This window comes from Rhopalosiphum maidis, chromosome 2 (genome assembly GCF_003676215.2).
Source record: "Rhopalosiphum maidis isolate BTI-1 chromosome 2, ASM367621v3, whole genome shotgun sequence".
Classification (NCBI taxonomy): domain Eukaryota; kingdom Metazoa; phylum Arthropoda; class Insecta; order Hemiptera; family Aphididae; genus Rhopalosiphum; species Rhopalosiphum maidis.
In genome coordinates, this window is record NC_040878.1 from 39,146,136 (window position 1) to 39,165,793 (window position 19,658).

At 25.3% G+C, this 19,658-nt stretch overlaps 3 protein-coding genes across 7 annotated transcripts; 2 read left to right on the forward strand and 1 right to left on the reverse strand.

Moving 5' to 3' along the window:
- Positions 1-8,901, forward strand: LOC113552778. 2 transcript variants are annotated; one of them, XM_026955702.1, is made up of 14 exons: positions 1-53; positions 151-271; positions 4,137-4,399; positions 4,759-5,010; positions 5,100-5,252; positions 5,331-5,456; positions 5,908-6,136; positions 6,239-6,369; positions 6,712-6,954; positions 7,165-7,414; positions 7,495-7,704; positions 7,770-7,917; positions 8,043-8,139; positions 8,222-8,743. In XM_026955702.1, exons 2-14 carry the CDS (start codon positions 211-213, stop codon positions 8,741-8,743), a joined length of 2,685 nt encoding a protein of 894 aa, XP_026811503.1. In that variant the 5' UTR covers positions 1-53; positions 151-210. The 2 variants fall into 2 exon arrangements, with proteins under 2 accessions (XP_026811503.1, XP_026811504.1); XM_026955703.1 differs by lacking the exon at positions 1-53 and having other exon boundaries at positions 211-271; positions 8,222-8,901.
- A 2,552-nt stretch (positions 8,902-11,453) lies between these two features.
- On the forward strand, positions 11,454-14,425 carry LOC113552465. Its single transcript, XM_026955343.1, has 3 exons — positions 11,454-11,511; positions 12,718-12,942; positions 14,211-14,425. Exons 1-3 carry the CDS (start codon positions 11,454-11,456, stop codon positions 14,423-14,425), a joined length of 498 nt encoding a protein of 165 aa, XP_026811144.1.
- A 720-nt stretch (positions 14,426-15,145) lies between these two features.
- LOC113554294 (fidgetin-like protein 1) lies at positions 15,146-19,598 on the reverse strand. 4 transcript variants are annotated; one of them, XM_026958061.1, is made up of 14 exons: positions 19,495-19,598; positions 18,937-19,106; positions 18,630-18,766; positions 18,087-18,299; positions 17,935-18,019; positions 17,736-17,853; positions 17,535-17,665; positions 17,230-17,404; positions 17,059-17,167; positions 16,874-16,991; positions 16,699-16,813; positions 15,679-15,807; positions 15,423-15,614; positions 15,146-15,361 (listed from the first exon to the last, which is right to left on the reverse strand). In XM_026958061.1, exons 1-14 carry the CDS (start codon positions 19,501-19,503, stop codon positions 15,227-15,229), a joined length of 1,836 nt encoding a protein of 611 aa, XP_026813862.1. In that variant the 5' UTR covers positions 19,504-19,598; the 3' UTR covers positions 15,146-15,226. The 4 variants fall into 4 exon arrangements, with proteins under 4 accessions (XP_026813862.1, XP_026813864.1, XP_026813863.1 ...); XM_026958063.1 differs by having other exon boundaries at positions 19,438-19,576; XM_026958062.1 differs by lacking the exon at positions 19,495-19,598 and having other exon boundaries at positions 18,937-19,426.
- Between the last annotated feature and the right edge of the window lie 60 nt (positions 19,599-19,658).

Consider the following 19,658-nt stretch of genomic DNA (forward strand, 5'->3'; position numbering starts at 1 on the left):
GTTTTTTTTCTTAAAATAAATAATTAATTATTTGGTTTTAATTTGAATTAATAGTAAGTATAATTTATAACTTCAACGATTTATCAACTATTAAAAAATATGTGGACAATATTATATTTATTTTATAAATATTTTTCTATTGTATTTTAGAACGATGTTCTACACAATTTTATGAGAAATGTTTGATTAAATAATTGTGAAAAGTAAAACATGATTGATCCTGGAATCACATTTTTCAACACTTTTTATGTCACTTCCTGTCTAACCATCGGTAAGTACGAACCATATTCACGTACATATAATATTTATAAGTCATTGTTCAGTCTTTGTTGATTTTTTTTATTGAGATACCTACCTATAATGTTTTAAAATTAATTATGTTCTTCTAAAATAAACAATTAAAAACATTTTATTTTAGCAGTGATAAATCTGTTTTTAGAAAAGTAAACAATCATTAGTGTTAGGTAATGTCAGTTTAAAATAAAGTATTTAAACGTTGCAATAAGCAAACAAAACGAATAGGCGCCCTCTTGAGACATTATTATGTATGTAGAGTACGTAGGTACATATACATAGAATATTGTTTATACAGTCAGTTGTTGTTTAATATGTGCATAAGTCAACATAGAGCTCGCATGTATTATATTTATATAAAAATGACTGGGACTTCCATTTCCATACTTCCATTCATCTTAATGGAGTTTTACTATACTTAAGAGTTAAGATGTTAGGGGGACATGAAGCAATACAATCAATATTTACACTAGGTTCATGTTAAATTGACCTTAGTAGCTACAAAAAAAAACCTAAAATACATTTAACACGCAACATTAGTTGTTATGAGTTCGTGACCATTATACGATATAATATATATGTATAGAATATATATACATACAGTGTACATTTAAAGAATAGGTATTACAATTTATTATTTCGATTTTTGGAGTAATATATATCGATATCCGTCATCTACGCGTATTATAATAGTTAAGTACTTATATAATACGTATATAAAGTACGCGTATATAAGTACATTGCAGGCTATCCGTATTATCTATATGGATGTTTATTTATTTAGCTAAACGTATTACAGTTTGGTAGTGTTAAAATAATTATTATTTAAATTTAAATTCAATTACATGAACATTTTTTTAGTTTTAAACAAACAAATATTTTGTTAAATGTATATAAATCGTTATTTTAACAATCTATCTCTTCATCTCTTTTATAACTGTTATAATTGTTATTAATTGAAAAATTGAAAATAAAGAATGTATAATGTATATAATATGAGTTCTAAATGTTCTAATACTAACCATAGGTACACCCTATAAAAACATAAATTTATATGTATATAAATACACTATACACTTATATATACTCACCTAAGTTATTATAGTTATTCCATACATTTTATGTTCAAGTACATACACTTAAATTATAATATAATATATTCTAACATAAATGTTTCTAATTTTAAGTTGAATATAATGTTAATTTTACATACAATTAGGTTACGAATTAAATTTTTGAAATTAACTAAAAATATTTAACGAAACATAAACTATAATATTTCATTATTATATAAAAATGCGTGTTAAACATATTAACTTACACATAAATACTGTATATCTAAGTAGTAAGTATAGGCACAAAATATTATATTTATATTCAAGCCTCAGGGTTTACAGTTTTCTCATTAAATAGTAGCCTAATAAACATTTCACAAAAAATCACGTAAAAACTTAATGAAATAATTATTTACAATTTTTACTTAAATATTTAAAAAAATAAATACGTAATTATTAAAATGACAAAATAGATGTATATCATACTTTCATATTTATAATTAAATTATAGTACTTTTAGACAGTAAAATATTATCTACCGATACTCACAAAGTAAAATGATAGTACTTATATCCATTACCGTCTGCCTGTCTGTATGTAGTCAAATTATTTTCCTAATTAAAATTAAAATTGATAAGTACTTACTCATTAATACCTCTTAAGTAATTTTATGCAGAAATTATAAAATATAGATCCATATAGACATTATTAGGTAATATAGATTTAATGATTTTAATAAAATTTTCATATTTTTGTAATATATAAGCGAAATTTAAGATATTATAATTTCATTAGTTTTTGTTCGATATTTTTAATTTATTTTATCAATACATTTGTCGTATTAGATAAATTTATTTTATTTTTATTTGGTTTTGATACTACCAAGTTAGTACTTACTAAATAATTTTATTTTTATCTACATCAACTTTTAGCTATTATCACTCACGATTTGTTACTCTTATTTTTAAATACATTCACGTATAACTTTATTTTTAAATCCAAATATATTCTGTTTCAATATGTAGTTAAGCTTTATCTATGCTTAGGCATGATATATGATAAAACATAAATACTCTTTACGACTTTACGAGTAGGTAACCAAACTTGTGGTCGAGTATATAATATGCTAAATATTTATATAATAGATAGTTGATAATTTTACTATTTTTACGTAAATTTCTTTATAAAAAAATGCTGCTTCCTTAAAATCTAACACTATAGATAAGGGTATATTGTGTTTAGGACACTCTACTTCTTAAAAATATTACTTTATATATTTTTGATGATCGATAATTATTTAATACTTAAACGACTTAATCACCCTCTTTTAAACTGTAATTTAATATTACTGTTGTCCCTCGAACATAAACTCTTACACAGTTGATTTTCTTATATTATACTATCAATTTATTATTTAAAAACTATGCATCTACCTATTATGCAGGAGAAATTGAATTATATAACAATATTATTTTTAAGGTTTCTTATATAAAAATCAATGTTAAGACTTAACTCAAACAAATCATAAATATAATAAGTAAGTAGAATATAAATATTTGGAGAACATATCAAATATAATATATATATACTGGGAAGTGAGTAATTATTAATGACTATACAATATTAAATATACAAATATAGTACTAATTAAGTAATGTTACCATAGGTATTTATTATTATTTATGTACATATTAGAAATTTGTTGGTACCATAATCCATGGACATTTAATTTGAATAAACCTTTATCCATTATAAGTTATAACTAGAAATTATTTAAATGTTTATACCAACTTAAGAACTTAATTGAAACAAATTCACGTATACAAATAATATTAAAACGTAAGTTTTATTTCAAATTGACTAGATGTTGTCATAATAGGTTAGGTAATAATTATCATTAATCTGGGTCAGTTGTTTTTAGCCGGCGTGTCTCAAGCTTTTAAAAGTTTTTTTTATAATAATTATTTTATAAAAAAATTAAAATAAGTCATAGAATAATAAAATATAAATTAATTAATATTAAAATTGTGTAATAAAGTAAAATTTTGTTTATCCAATTTTGATGTAAACAATTAAATAATTCTAAAAAAAATGTTTTTTGTCGAAGAAAAAATATTGTATGTACTGTGAAAATTTTGTGAAGAGCAGTGTGTCGTATTAAAAAAGGTTAAAAACTACTGATCTAAACGTAACCGAAAAACATTTTTTGGGAGGGTAGTTAAAAAAATATGCGATAGTCAGGTGCCAGAAATAATTAATATAAATAATATAATACAAGTTTATTTGCTGTTTTACTCGATTTCGTTAAATATAATTATCCGAGATATTGGTTTGTAATTAAACATAATTTACGACTTGTGTTTATACACATTTTAAAATATCTTATACGTTCATAATAGTATAATGAATTATAATAATATATTAGGTACACATTTACACCTAGCCTAGATGCTTATAGGTTATAACGTATAAGTATTTATTTATAAATGTACAAATATAACTTATAACTATAGATAGTTTTATTTTATTAATTGTATAATTCTACAAAAAACACCGTAACAACAATAAGTTAGATGACTTCGTCAGAAAGTTTAAAAAAAATAATAATAATGATAATTAATAGTTAATAGTGAATAGCTGACTGGCTATATTGATTAAAAAATATTATTCTCCGTACATCAAGATCAAATTCTTAAAAATAAGTTTAGATTATATTTGAATCAATATATTGTTACGATTATTATAATCCTGTGAACTATTAATGATAGTTTTTTTTTTAAATTTTAGTATGTGTAATAGCTCAAGAATGGTTAAACGTAACATCTAACTATACAGCGTTAATGGGTGACCTCAATATCGACATATTGGAGCCAGGTATTGCTGTGCAGCTGTATGAAGCCAAAAATGACAATTACACATTAATGGGTACAATACCTATCGATAAGAATTGGCAAAATGTTACCATACATTGTGGCGTTATCACTAAAGGGGGGCACTATATAATTCAATTAATTTCTAATGACACCACTGAGGATGATGACATAATTCAAGTAAGTAGACTATATTTTATGATGATAAAAATATATTTTAACACGTACCTAGCCTAAAATTAATATAGCGTCGAAATTAGTGTAATTTGAAAACATTTCTGTTGTAATTGTAGCATTAATATAATGAATATTGTATTATAAAAATAATATATTTTAGTATTTTACTTCAGATTGTGTTTTAACATTGATTAAATTTAATCAATGGTTTTAAATTAAAATTATTTTGCCCCTTCTTCCTTTGTCTTGCGGTTAGACTGATACTATAATATGTCTATTTAACAGCTAAAAGTTCAATTTTGTATAATAGCGAATGAATAAAATAAAATGTGCGTAATTACAATATGAATAAATTATTATAGAACGGACAAACAGTTGAACTCGACGTCCGATGGCCGAAAGCCAGTTTATCATTCGAACCAAAACGGATTACTACTTACCCAGACCCGTGGAAACAAGTCGTAATCATAATGAAATTTGAAGGGCCTCAATGTGAACCTGCCGTTGGGTCTGCTGTGCCCATGCTTTGGCTCGACTTGATGTACTGTGGTCTATCTGCCAATGCGTGCAAGAACGTCTCCAGAGAGTCGTCCCGCGGTTCTATGGAACATTTGGTATGCGTGCATACTATATTGATCGGCTTAAATAATTTGACCACAAATTCAACGGATGTATATACGAGCTTGTTGTTTTTTTGTTGCAGATTGTTCATTCTGAACAAATTCGTGGTTACCCGAGATTTAGGAAAATATTTTTAAAATGCGATGTTTTCGGTATCGCCGGTTTTTACACGGCGGTATTAAGGCCACCCAAACGCAGGGCAGCCTTCACCCACATCATGGACGGGCAGTTAGAGGTAGGCATTTTTATAAAATAATATCTTTACTACAATAATATTATTTGTTTAATTAACTCTATTTTGCTTAAAAATAAGGTTGTTCCGAGCAATGAATTCTCCTTGAACGTACACGGGAAATCGATATTCCCTTGTGATAACCTCGGTGGTGGTGTTCCCGTGATGTTTCACTACCCATCGTGTATCTTGCCAACGTCAGACAAAGTAATAAATTTAATTCGTTCTCTAGTGTATACAATTAAAGAAGTCGAGTATTTATTTTTAGCATACCTAGTCAAAGGTTTTTTCTCCCATACATACAAACTAAATACATTATATAAACAAACTGTAAATATCTACTCTCTTAAAATCTTTTGAAAATCTTCCAAGTATATATAATTTCTTGGTCTGGTATTGTAAATATATTTTAACTTTTGAATAAAGTTTATTCAAAACTGATTCAAGTTAAAAATTTGTTCATATCGCATTAATGGTTGTGTTTTATTTGAATTACATTTTCTATATGTTTTAACAATATTATATTATTATAAGTTTTAAAAAACTTTATTATCAGAAAAATTGATTATTTTTGCTTAAAATATTTTCAAATTTAATTTTTTTAAACGTTGATAAGTATTAAAATTTAAAATATTAAAAAATGTTTGAATTTCCATAGATCAGACTATTTGGTCGACAACGCGAAGATGTGTCTACACTGTTACCACCTACCAAATTGCATTACGTATCTGAGCATCGAATAGTTAAAGGCCGTCATAACGTGTACTTCGATTGCGAATTGTTCTCAGAAAAATATATTGAATATTGTTTCGTCTATGTCAATCAAGCTATAAACAGAGCGTATACAAACATCAACACCAACTGTGTGCCGACATTACCAATTACTGGTATGCTACACTAATGATTAATAATTGCATAATAAATAATAGTAATAAGTAATAACATAAATTAATAAATCGAGTAAAATATTTAAACACGTGATCGACTAGATGATGATTCTGGACAATGGAGTAAATGGAGTGAATGGTCACCGTGTTCGACTACGTGTTACGGAGGAACTAGAAATAGATACAGGACTTGTGACTCGCCCCCGCCAAAATATGGAGCCAAATTTTGTCAAGTAGGTGCAGAATTGTAAATTACACATTTGCACATTTGACACATTTAAGTTTAATTTTCTATCAAAGTTATTTATATATGAATTGTGAATACTTATGTACATCGTATACTAATAATATCATACCGATAATTTTAAGAAAAATGGTTATAATAATGGAATCATACTAGAATATATAAATTTACTATGTGGTTAAACATCTATTTTATTTATCACATGTTTATTATGTTAACTCAACTATGAAAATTATTAAAAAATCGTATATCATGTAAATATCATTAAACGGTATAATAATGAATAGGTATACATTAAAAAATAGATTAAAACATTAAATATTGATCTTAGGGTTCATCGTTACAAACCGAACCATGTGGTGAAAAACAAATGTCTGGCAATGAATGTGGCAAAATTGAACATCAAATTCAAAAATACAATAATACACCAACTACCGGTTTTTTGCCTACATATGTCAGTGATGAACTAGGTACTGAATGTCGATGTGGATGCGTTATTCACATGTCTAAAGCTACTCGAACATTATCTGCCACGACGAAAGGATGTCCTGGACGATCGTTTTGGTTAATAAAAGTATGATTAATATTATTTGATATTTTAAATTTTAATGGTGTTCGACTCTTATAATAACATTTTTTTACATGAATATAATGCGGATATGCCATATATGGAGCGATTTTTAGTTATCGTTGTTTTCTCAATTATATACCGTTTATTGTTTTTTGGCTATACATTAACGTTTTATATAATTTTTTTACTAAACTATTAATATATTAAATTTAGGCTGAAGACAAAACTACTATACAATTTGATTTCATTCGACTGTTTTTATCATGTTCGAACCAATGGATTAAACTTCGCGATGGCGACTCGACAGCTTCTAACCTTTTAGCACATTTAGAAGGCACTCCAGATTCTACAAATCCTATTATGTCAACTGGATCATACCTATTGGTAGAATTTTTTTCAAGTATAACTGTACTATCAAATGGGGATTGCTTTGGAGGATTTTTCGCTCAAATAAATCGCATTGGTTAGTTTAAAAAAAATGTTTGATATTATTTTTATATCCAAATGTTATAATATATAAATATATTTTATTTGTTCTCACAGGATTTAATAACGGGTCTTTACCAAATTCAAGCCATGTAGAATTCAATAACAACTTTATTTATTTAATGTCAGATATTGATTCATTTTTAGCTACAATTTCAGCAATTTTATTATTTTTGCTAGTAACTTGTATGTGTTTTTCCTTGCAATTCGCTGAACGTAAACACAAATACCATAAAGCTATTACTACAATGGACAAACATTCTAATAGTACGTAAATAAATTATTAAATATTTTTCGCCACAATACTATATAATATAAATGTTTATTTTTAGTGGGTTCAACTTGCAGTATGTTGAACGATAATGAATGTATGGCATCAACTACCACGTTACAATCACATGTACCACCAATTCTAGAAATTTTGGAAATTGATGAAAACCAAAATGATGCGGTTGAAGGAGAAACAATTTCTGTGACTGGGTAAATTTTATAGTTAATTTTTTATATTTTATATTGCTATTATCGAATATATATATTATTTTTAATAATATATGAGTATACCTACTTATTTCTAATAATGGAAAATTACACATGATTTTATGTAGAAGTGAAACAGTACCAGAAAATATAGTCACATGTTCATCAACAATAGATCAGTGTACACCTTTTGTATCTCAAACGTCGTTATCTTCAAGGAAAATTGTTCGTATTGATATTATATTTTTTGAAACAATTATAAATAATAAATATTATATGATTGAAATTTTTCTTAATTTTTATTTAGATAACTCAGTCGACATCAACTTTGAACGACCGTCCAAAAAGTCATAGACAAAATCCGTTGACTAGTAGTACGGATTCGAGCATTCACGGCCATGATGTGTCAGACTTAGAAATGGATTACTACGATTATAATGTTCAAAACACAAACAGTATGCCTGGATCTTACATAGGAATGGACCCGGCTTATTGCTTATGGATACCTCCTTTATCGAACAAAAGTCCCGGCGATTACTATGAAAGTATGGAAATGTCCATTTTGGATATAAAAAACGATAAGTGCAAAAAAAATTGCGAAATTAGCAATAAATACAATAATAGGTTGTCTGCCGATAGTGAATCGACGTTAGTTAGCGAAGACTGTGTTTCATTAAAAACGCTAACATCGTCACCAAAAGCGTGTTTTTCTAAAAATAAACAAAAGTCTGAGTATATAAATGATTCGAGTATCAAGTTTGTTGACGAAGATGACGGAGTTGATACAAAAGACGTTTATATAGATAATAAAGCAGCCTATATGCATTAAATTTCGCTTATAAAAACCTTTGAAGTTGAATTTTATACAACTATATATGTACATTGTACTTAAATAAGTTATTTTAATAATTGAGTTTCGAAAATATATCTTTTATTGTACATTATAATTTTGATTTTAGAAGAACTACCTAGTTGTTTTCTGTAGTAATAATATTTTTTTTACAATAAATAGATCAATAAATTATTGTCTTAGTGACCTTAGTGTTAAAAATATTTAAATGTATAAAATATTATCGTAAAGTTGAAAACGAACAAATATTTTATAAAGAAATTTTTAAACTATTTTTTATATTAGTTAATACTATTTTGGAAAGTCATTTAATTTTTAATGATATATTATGTAATTTTGACTGATAATTAAAAATTTTAAAAGCTACAAAAACTGGAATATTTATAACAATTATAGATACCTATTTTTAATTTTTAAAACAATCGTTATTCGATAAGATAAATAGCTATATTTTTGATAATTACGTTATCCGATTATTAAAAATTAAAATTAAATAAATATGTCTAGTTACACTGTATAGTGGCGTTGACATGAAGATTAGTTTTTATTTTTTTTTAGTTTACAATCTATAATATATTAACGGCCAGGGTATGAGTGTTATTATGAGGGTAATTGGTGTACCTATGGTTTTTTATTTCAGCAGTTGTATGCAAACTGCAGAGGTGTCGATGTCAGTTTCAAATGGTAAAATAAAAATAAAATACAATTTTAGATAAATATCAGGGCACTACCTATCTCTATTTTTTTCTCAAATAGACCTTATAGTTCTTATAATGAAGTAGCGCTTGAACTTTTGTGTATATTATTAGGTCGTTATCGTTGCTGTTTTTTTGATGATCAAATTGGACTCTTATTCGTTTATTATTTACCTACTATAAATGTCTATAGAAGTTGATTGCGAATTGGAATATTTTTTTTTAGATATACCTACCTGTACAAAATTTAGGGGAAAATTGTAAATTCCTATAAAAGGTAATCTCCTACATGTACACTATTTGACTTCCTACGACACATGATATATTATTAACTTCCATACAAACTTTTATTAAAAAAGTTTTTAGTTTGATTGTAATGTCTAATATAAAAATAACGAATGATTAACAATTAAATAATAAATTATAACAGTGGCGTAAATTGGGCTAAATTGTTAGGGTTGCAATCAGTTTCTAGGTTGGACAGACTTGTGGGGGCTTTGCCCCCTAAAATATTTTATTTTATTCTAGATTTAACATTACAAGTACATAAATTCAACAGATCTATTTTAACCTTAAACACATATTGTATCTATTGGTAATTAGTATATATTGTGAATATACGCCATAAATAGGGTATATAATACTTACTTTCAATAAAATAAAATTTTGACTTTAAGTTAAGGTAGTGTTAAACAAAATATCCTTAAGAGAATGTTAGCGCACTGTTTGTTTTCTCTCTCTAGCCCATGCGCAATATAGACAAAACGAATTTACATAGTCTGAGTAGAACTCGTTCAATTTTGGTTCTAGAGTAAATATACCTATTATAAAATTAAATTTTGATAATATTTCTGAGTATAAGACGATAAGTTTTTTCATTATTCCCAATATAACGTTAATTATATAGTTTAGAAATAGCTATAAATTACAACATTTTTAAATAACCTTTAACCTTTCAAAATTTTAATTTTTTTTATAAAAACTCATCGTCTTGTACTCAGAAATATTGTCGAAATTTAATTTTATAATAGGTATATTTATTCTAAAAACCTAAATTGAGCGAGTTCTACTCAGACTGCGCAAATGCGTTTTGTCTGTTGCGCGTGGGCTAGAGAGAGAAAACAAACCGTGCGCTGACATCCTCTGAAATAGGTATTTAATGATATTAAATTAATATAAATTTAATTTCAATAAATTGTAAATTAATACTAAACATATGATATGAAATTAATTATTAACTATATTGATCGTTTTCTTTAAAAAGGCTAACATTTATCTCAACATTTGTATTAATATTTTTCTAATAATCAGGTACAACAATTAATACCAAAATAATAAAAAAATATTTACAAAAATAAATTTAATTTGCTCAATAATATAATATTAACTTAATAATTAATATAAAAGTTAAATTACAGATCAAAAATAAACCGTTTTATTCGTCAAAATTGTAGTTTTAATATAATATTAGACTCGAGTCGGCTGATCACAATAAATATACATATTGATATAATAATAATTCCAGTGCTTCAAAACAAAGTTAAACATTGGTTCTCAAAATATAAATTAGTTAATTTATTATTATATTGATATTTCAATTTTTTGAAAACTGAAATCGTGATTTTTTGGAGTCGCAAAAAGATACTCTTGCGACCCTATGATATTTTCAAGGGTTGCAAGTGCGACCCCTAGTTTACGCCACTGAATTATAATAATAATAATTATTAAATAATAAGACATTTCTAGACAACATAAAACCAATTTGTTTTTATATGTAAAAGTAAACGATTACCTGATCATCATTTCAGTAACTCTATGGCAATTACAATTTAAATATTGCTTTGTTGCCGCACTGCAGTAATTCCGATGTTCGGGCTCATTCTCGTTCGGAAATAGTTTTTGTTTGTAAATTTGTAAATCTCTCTTACATTTGATGTATTGTGCATTTTATTAACTATTATATTTAATTAAAAACGTGTAAAAATTCATTCACGATGGATAGAAAAATAATTGACTCAATGTTTTATGGAAATGTAAATTACCATCATGAAGGTACATATAATCTACTAATATTAATGACTAATGAGTAATGAATAATGACTATATATATATAATATAATATATTACTTGCTATACATAGTATATCCGATTTTTTAAAGAAGGTATATAGGTATTTTAAGTATTAGATACACTAAGTAGTACCCAGTACTTAATTTCACTGATAATATATCGTTAAATAGTTATAATTTATAAATTAGAATTTCTAAAAAAATTACAAATTGTATTTATTTTGTTTTTAAAAATTGCTGGGATTTAACAATAAACATTAATTGTTAAAGATTTAAAAGTGGCCATAAAGTCAATGGATTTCGTTTTTTTTCTTAAATAGGTGGAGTGGACACTCGTCTTGATGAATTATTATGAAAATATCTTACACTGAAATTAATGCTATATGTTTAGCTTTTTTTTATAGTATGTAAAAAACAATTAATGAAATTTCACAAGAAAAAGCTAAAAATGGTAACAATCGCAATTGGTGAAGTGGCGATTTCGAACCTGATTTTAAAAACAAAATAACTCAATTTAAAGCAATAGGTAGTTACATCAGTAAAAAAATTTCCGATTAAAATTGAACTTTGTATTTACAAATGTTGAAATAGTAATAAGAAATGTATTTCATTGCCATGATTCAATGCAGTGGAGAAAGCATTGTTTTCAATTTAAAAAAAGTGATGGAAGATGTAAGAACAATAGACCTAAGAATATTTCGTTAATCTATTTATTTAATAAATACATGACACAAAAATATGTCATAATTTACCTCGATGGCTATATAGAAGTTTGATCTACAAAATGTGAACAGGAAGAGTTTTATTTATAAATTTGCAGACTTGCAGCATTAAAAAAAGCAAGAAAGAAATTTACTCAATATTAAAAAAAAAAATGTTATATTTTAATTAATATAACTTCCTTATTTAATATTTTGGCGACAAGTTAAAAAGTAACAAAAGGTGGATAATATAATCTGTCCTTGGACGAAAAATTAGTTAACACAGCAATGTGTGTATAGTTAAACAATCTCTGTAATTTTCCTATGCAATTAAAGTAGTTTAAATAAGTATAGTTAAACCTTTGTCTATTTAGATATAAATATATAAAATATAAAATACTGTAGCCCATCCTATATTTCATTTTTTATGTGAATAGATTGACCTTGTATAACATTTTAGTTGTACTTATATTTATATTGTAATTCAGGTTCGTTTGAGGTGCATCTTATAAAAAAAAATAGTACTAATATCCCAGACTGTTGTGGATTTAATATGAATATTGGCACTAACATAGCACTCGTGAATACATGGTGGCCTGCAGATAACTACAATCTATTAAAGCTATTAAAAAAGGATGACATAAAGTGTTTAAAATCATGGTATATTAAAAAAAAAAAGATTTTAGTATCTTTTGAATCATTAAACATTAGTGGTAAGTAAACTATTATATATTTTTTTAGCAAATTGTATTAAAACAAAACATTGTAACCTGTAGGTAAATCTACATTTTCAACTATAAAATAATTTATTAATTCTGGAATTTTCACAAATTTTAAATTTAAAACGGTTTAAAAATATTGTGCCAAGTATTTTCGATATTTATAATTGCTATGAAAGCAAGCTTATGAGGGATCAGCTTTGTATATCAATGAAATTTAGTCAATTTGGATATTTTTCTCATAGTAGGTACAGGGATATTATTCATTATTGCCAATTTGTAATACTACATTTTTTATATTATGATGACGAAGATAAGACTAGACAAAATTAATAAAATTTAAACATACATTGTATGAACTATAGCAGGAGTTAACAATTAATTTATATTGAAGTCTGGAAGATTGAAATAATAAATAAATGAAGCTCAAAAATTGAGATATTTTTAGGTCCAACTTTCTGTCTTCTGTGATCAGTCTGTTGCTGAATGTTATGTTATATGGCTAAAAAAAAGTAGATAGTTGAAATAACTTATTCATGAGTTTAATAATTTAACAACCTATATAATTGAAATTCTAATTTCAAAATAGTTATTTCAGAATCTAATATCTAAAAAGTTAAGCAAGTGGGTACTTTGTAGTACATATTAGGCGTCTAGTGGAACTTGTCATTGAATAAATCACTTTAATGGATTTTATTATTTAAATTCAATGATAGCCCATTGTATACAATAAAAATAGTTCAAATCTAAATTTTAGTAACCATAATTAATTATTTTAATAATAATATTGGATCTGCCATCTGCATAAAAATTCCCATTTATCCTTTATTTTGTGTTTGTTTTTCCCGATAAAAGGAGTAATAATATATTATAAATAGTTATTCAATTGGCTTAATATACAACTATTCTCTTGTGTAATATGTACTGTTAATACATTATACAGTACCATTACACAATACACTATAATCTATACTTTATAGTATATTATTCACTTATCTTATCATCATACAATGAACATTGAACATTTTAAATGGATTTAAAATTAATCCGTTGTCATCATGATTATATAGGTATGAAGGTTAATAAAATTGATTTAATATTTATTAAATATGTTAAACTGATAAAATAAAAAGCAGATATCTAAATGTATTTTTTAGTACAAAATTATAATATAACATATTAATTAATAATTTTTATATTTATTAAATGGTTAGATTAAAATAATTCATATTTAAATATTATCTATTTATATAATCATTTAGGTTATTTGTGTGATCAAAAAAATACAACAATTTCTGGAAAAATACATAATGCCGGTTTTATTAAAAAAATAATTAAAAAAGATTTAATCAAAACAACAAATGGCATATACCATTTAGTTTCACCACCAGCTGAACCAAAAACTAAAATAAATGAAAAATTTTATACATTTTGGATGATAACTGGAGGATTTCCCAAGAAATTTAAGGAATTGTAAAAACTTCAATAAATTTATTTTAATTAAATATTATATTATTATTATTATTTATATATATTTTAATATTTATTTTTATTTTGATACATTGGTTAGAATTTATTACGTAATACAATTTTATAGATTATATTTATATATACAACGTAAAAATTAAAAGTACTTAAAATTATCGAAAAGTAATGTGAAGTAATTACCTATATAACTTTTAATTTATTTATTCAAGCATAATGTATACTCAATTTATCATAGTAAACATATATTTTGCTACACATAGATTAAGATAAAATTTATCTAGGTTGGTAGTGCTAAGAGAAGTAGGTATTTATATGAGTGTTTAGGCTTTAAGTTAAAGCAACTCCTGTTCTGTATAAATTAAAACGAAGGTTAGTTATTTTTTGTTTAAATAATAAAATAAAATACTTAGTTCATATTATGCTATTAATTAGTAGTGCTAAATAAAAGATTATTTAGATAAACATAATACTTAAACCAAAACGTGAATATAATTATTCATTAATATTTCTCCCTTCCTCTCAGAACATTTCTCATCAACTATGATAGTTTAACATTCTAAATCACTTCTTCAATATCTTCAAACAGTCACATAACATGCTTATTATTTAATATTACATTATTTATTATTTTATATATGTATATTTGAATGTTCAATTAATGTTATCCTACCTTAATATATAAAATTATTAAAACACAAGTTTGAAAATCTCATAGCAAAAAAAAATATTATTTTTTGATTATTAAAATATTGATAAACATTAATTAATTTAGCTACATTTAACTATCTGCCTAGACACGACATCCAGTATCACTACACCCAAATTTTTCATTCCATATCACATAATGGTTTAAATCTTCAGAAGATACACTAGGCATGACAATCTTTAATGCAGAAAGAAAATCTTGTAAATTAATTGGACGTACCTATTAATATACATAAATATTATAAAGGCTGAGTTTTAGAATTAGATTTAAATAAACTTACTTGATCGGCTTCAATTTTATTAATCATATCAAACGTCATTGATCGGATAGGTCCAAGAGATGCTTCTTGGCACAGACTTTTCATATCAGCACCAGAATAACCATTGCTCAGAGAAGCAATTTTTTCTAAGTCATCATCAGATAGAATATGGTTTTCAGAATCCACTAACTTTTTAATAATGTCTTTTCTAGCCTATAATAAAATTAAGCAAAATTTAAGCATTATTATTTTTTTTATAAATATTTGAATTAATTACTTGTAGATCGGGCAATCTAATATAAAGTTTTTTTACAAGTCTTCTTCTGGCAGCTTCATCTAATTCTTGGGGTCTATTTGTAGCACCAATTATTAATATTCTATCATCATCACTTGTACCAGCTCCATCCTATAGTATTTTAAACACTGAGATTAGGGTAAAAATTAAATTACATATAATAGAATATAGTATTGACATATTATACAAATTAATTATGAGCAATTATTGATATAAGCTATGTCTTGTGTCTGTTAAAATAATAATGTACATAGTTGTGACTGATATGTATGTTATACTTTCCTCAGTATATAACTCAGAATTTTCATACTTCTCCCATAATTTTATAAATTTTGATTTGATCAACATAAAATATTTATATTTAAAAATTAAAATTTATTTATATTATGTAAACTTTTAATTTTTTTAAATTTACAGTTTGTTTTATATATTGATATTCCTAAAAAAAAAAAAAAAATAAAATAAAATATTTATTTTATTTTGGAAAAAATAGAATCTATATTTGTAATAAGAGTTTATGATAAACTGATAACATATATATAAAAAATTAACAGAGAACAATTCACTTGATAATTAGTTTTTTCCTTTGGCATCTGACATTTAAATTTATACATATATTTATATTTTTTGATACTAGTGTTGCATTTTGTATTTTTAAGGTAACAGGGAGGATTTTTTGACAACATGAATAATGATAATTTTTTTATGAGTCTGTTTGAATGATTTTAGAGACAGTTGTGGAAATTTTTATAGATATATGGCAGACTGATAAACTGTAGGCATGTTGAGATCCTTATGAGTTATGGATAGTTTCATTAGAAAAGTAATGAGCAGCATTAGTATGAAGCAAAGAAATTTATTAATGTTTAAAATCTTGGCAGCATTCCAATGTTCAATTTCGTAGGACTACATTTTGATCCAGGATTTGTAAATTATTAGTTTAGAGTGTAGGTTAGTTTTTAGAAGCATAAATAGATAAAAACATAAAACAGATGTTCATACTAGTTGAATAAGAAACTCAGTTTTAATTTTTCTAGAACTATCATGTTCTTGTTCGCTTCTCTGACATAATAATGAATCAATTTCATCAATAAAAATAACTGCAGGTTGATGACATCTATTCAAAAAAAAAAAAAATTATAAGTTTTTTTATTGTTTTATTTAAAAAATATAATACCTGGCTACTGCAAATAAAGCTCTTACAGATTTCTCCCCTTCTCCAATCCATTTAGATGTAATGGTTGATGCACTTATACTGAAAAATGTTGAGTTGGACTGAGAAGCGATACATTTTCCTAATGTATACACACCAAATTAAAAAAAAAAAAAAAAATATATTTTAGTAAATAATAATTACAATACCAATTAAAGTTTTTCCAGTGCCAGGTGGACCAAATAGTAATATGCCTTTAGGGGGTCTTCGAATTCCCTTGAAGATATCTGGTCTTAAAAGAGGCCAAATTACAGATTCCTTATAAACCAAAATGTATAATTAAACAAAATTAATTAAAATAAATATTACGCATGATATACTTGAATAGTATTTTTAGCAAATTGTAATCCAGAAATATCATCCCAGGTTATTAGATTTTTGCATTCAATTATTTCATTTCTAATCATTTCAACCATTCTAGGATCAATATTTTTTAAATATGGATTTTCATCAATAATTGTTGATTCATTTCTTACTTCATCTTTTCTCTGAAAACTAAAGAAAAAAGTTATATGATACAACTTAATATAACATCTTGTAGCATTTTTTTTTATATATAAAATATTACTGCTATACACTGTACAATATGTTTTGTTAAGAATAAATATAAGCATTGATAATTTACTTTTGATTATCAGTAGACGGATTGACAAATTTGCTAATAACACTACGGGATTTATTCACACCCAGTGATTTTTTAATTAATGTTTCTGAAGTATTAGAATTAACATTGTTTTGTTTTTTAACTTGAATATGCTAGAAATTAAAAATTGATTAAAATTTAATTTCTATATATCTAAGTAATATTTATTATTATTTAACTTGCCAATTCGGTTTTTGCAGTATGAAAGCCATTAAATTGGGATTGATTACTATAGGAAGGTTCTTCACATTTATTTTTTATGCTTGGGTGTATGTGTGGAGGTAAATCTTCATCATATTTACTAGTATTATAAATATATATTTTAATAAAATGTTTAAGTATAAACATATTTACTATGTGGTACATGAATTTCATAAAATACCTTCTTTTTCTATTATTAATAGGCTGAATTGTAATAGGTGTCTTATTAAATGTTTTATGATCATCAATCTGAAATGTCTGAGTAGCTAAAAAAATATATATTATTTAAAAATGAATTATACTAAAAAATATAATGTAATATGGGATTATTACTTGATTCATTTTTAAATGAATTTGTATGAATAATATGATTATTAGACATATTTGTATTTTGAGTAACATTGTTATTTTTTGGAAAATTCAAGTAAAATTCTTTGCTTGGTTCAATCTTACAATTATGGAGATCTGGACATTTAATTGATTTCTTAAAATCATCAACAGGTTTTATTACATCAAACTTGGTCTTCATTTTCCAATTTTTTGCTTCTGTATAAAAAATGTATGAAAAAATATTTAGTAAATAGTTTGGAATAAATCCACTTAAATAGATTATTTTAAAGTTTACAAAAGAACAATTGCCTTAACCGCCCAAGTACAAAGTGTAGTGTAATAATATATAAAAAAAAAACTATGTGCTAACCATAGTGCTAGTATTTGTATTAACATATTTTAATTCTGAATATAGTTATTTATAATAATATGTACACTTAGTATGATAAATTACAATAAATTTTAAAAGTAATTTATTTACATTTTTCCAAAAAATTAAAAAAAAAACTAATAAATATAAAGTATAAAGTTTATTTAGGTACATACGGTTAGATCTTTTTAAAGTCAAAGATAATGTATCAATAGCTGATATAAAATTATTGACAACATTTTTATTGTCAATAAGATTTGAGTAAGATTTTAATTCAGATCGCATGTGGCTCCATATCCAATCAGTTTCTTTTCTTAAAAATCAAAAATATAATTAAACAAATTCATATATTTATAAATTTATATAGGTTCAAACATTAAACTGAATATTATTTATCAACATAAAAATTTAATGTTATAAGTATAACTGACGTATGTTTATGTATATATTAAATATGCACATTTCTCATGTAAAAGCACTTACAAAGAGTTGGCCAAAGAATATGCTTGATACAAACATTTTCTTTTTGAAATGGCTGTTTTCAAATCGTTGTTTAGGTCTTCTTCAAACTTGCTGTGCAAATAAACATCTCTAAATTTGTTTGTCGTTTCATTTACGTCATCGGACATGATGTTCACGATCTCGCTACAAGTCTGAACAGTAAGTGGAAAATTTGTAAGCTCTAAATGGCACGTCTGACAGGTGTAAATAAATATAAATTACGGATAATGGGTATTCAAAAATTAAAATAATTAGCTTATTAGTTAATTGTTATCAAGAACCATCGTCTTCGCAAATTTCGCAAATAGAAACTTTAATCACAGTTAGCATAATAACACACCATACTAATATATTATAAAGCAAGGCTATCAGAGTAATGGCTTTAGATACAGTTAGTACACATAAAGACATTCGATGTCACAGATATAGATAAATATAGATCTTTTCTAGTATTGCGAGTAGAAAATACCACTTTTATCTTACATTTTTTTTAAAGACATCTATGGCATATTGGCGGGAAATTCATATTATTATTATTACTATTATCATCAATGATTTGGTTGGATCCGTTGAGTTGGCAGTGACGGTTAGGCGGCCTCAGTGGTGCCATTCTGCCGGCGAAATGCGTGGGGACATTGTTTCTATTTTCAATTTTCATTGTTTCATAGCAGCTCCCTAACATCAACTACTCGGAGTGCGTCATT

Coding starts and splice junctions, on each gene's coding strand:
- LOC113552778 (XM_026955702.1), top strand. CDS start 211: ATGATTGATCCTGGAATCACATTTTTCAACACTTTTTATGTCACTTCC. Junction 5,457..5,907: donor TCTTGCCAACGTCAGACAAA/GTAATAAATTTA, acceptor GAATTTCCATAG/ATCAGACTATTTGGTCGACA. Junction 6,137..6,238: donor GCCGACATTACCAATTACTG/GTATGCTACACT, acceptor GTGATCGACTAG/ATGATGATTCTGGACAATGG.
- LOC113552465 (XM_026955343.1), top strand. CDS start 11,454: ATGGATAGAAAAATAATTGACTCAATGTTTTATGGAAATGTAAATTAC. Junction 11,512..12,717: donor TGTAAATTACCATCATGAAG/GTACATATAATC, acceptor ATTGTAATTCAG/GTTCGTTTGAGGTGCATCTT. Junction 12,943..14,210: donor TGAATCATTAAACATTAGTG/GTAAGTAAACTA, acceptor ATAATCATTTAG/GTTATTTGTGTGATCAAAAA.
- LOC113554294 (XM_026958061.1), bottom strand. Junction 17,854..17,934: donor ATTAATAATAGAAAAAGAAG/GTATTTTATGAA, acceptor TTATAATACTAG/TAAATATGATGAAGATTTAC. Junction 16,814..16,873: donor GCTTTATTTGCAGTAGCCAG/GTATTATATTTT, acceptor TTTTTTGAATAG/ATGTCATCAACCTGCAGTTA.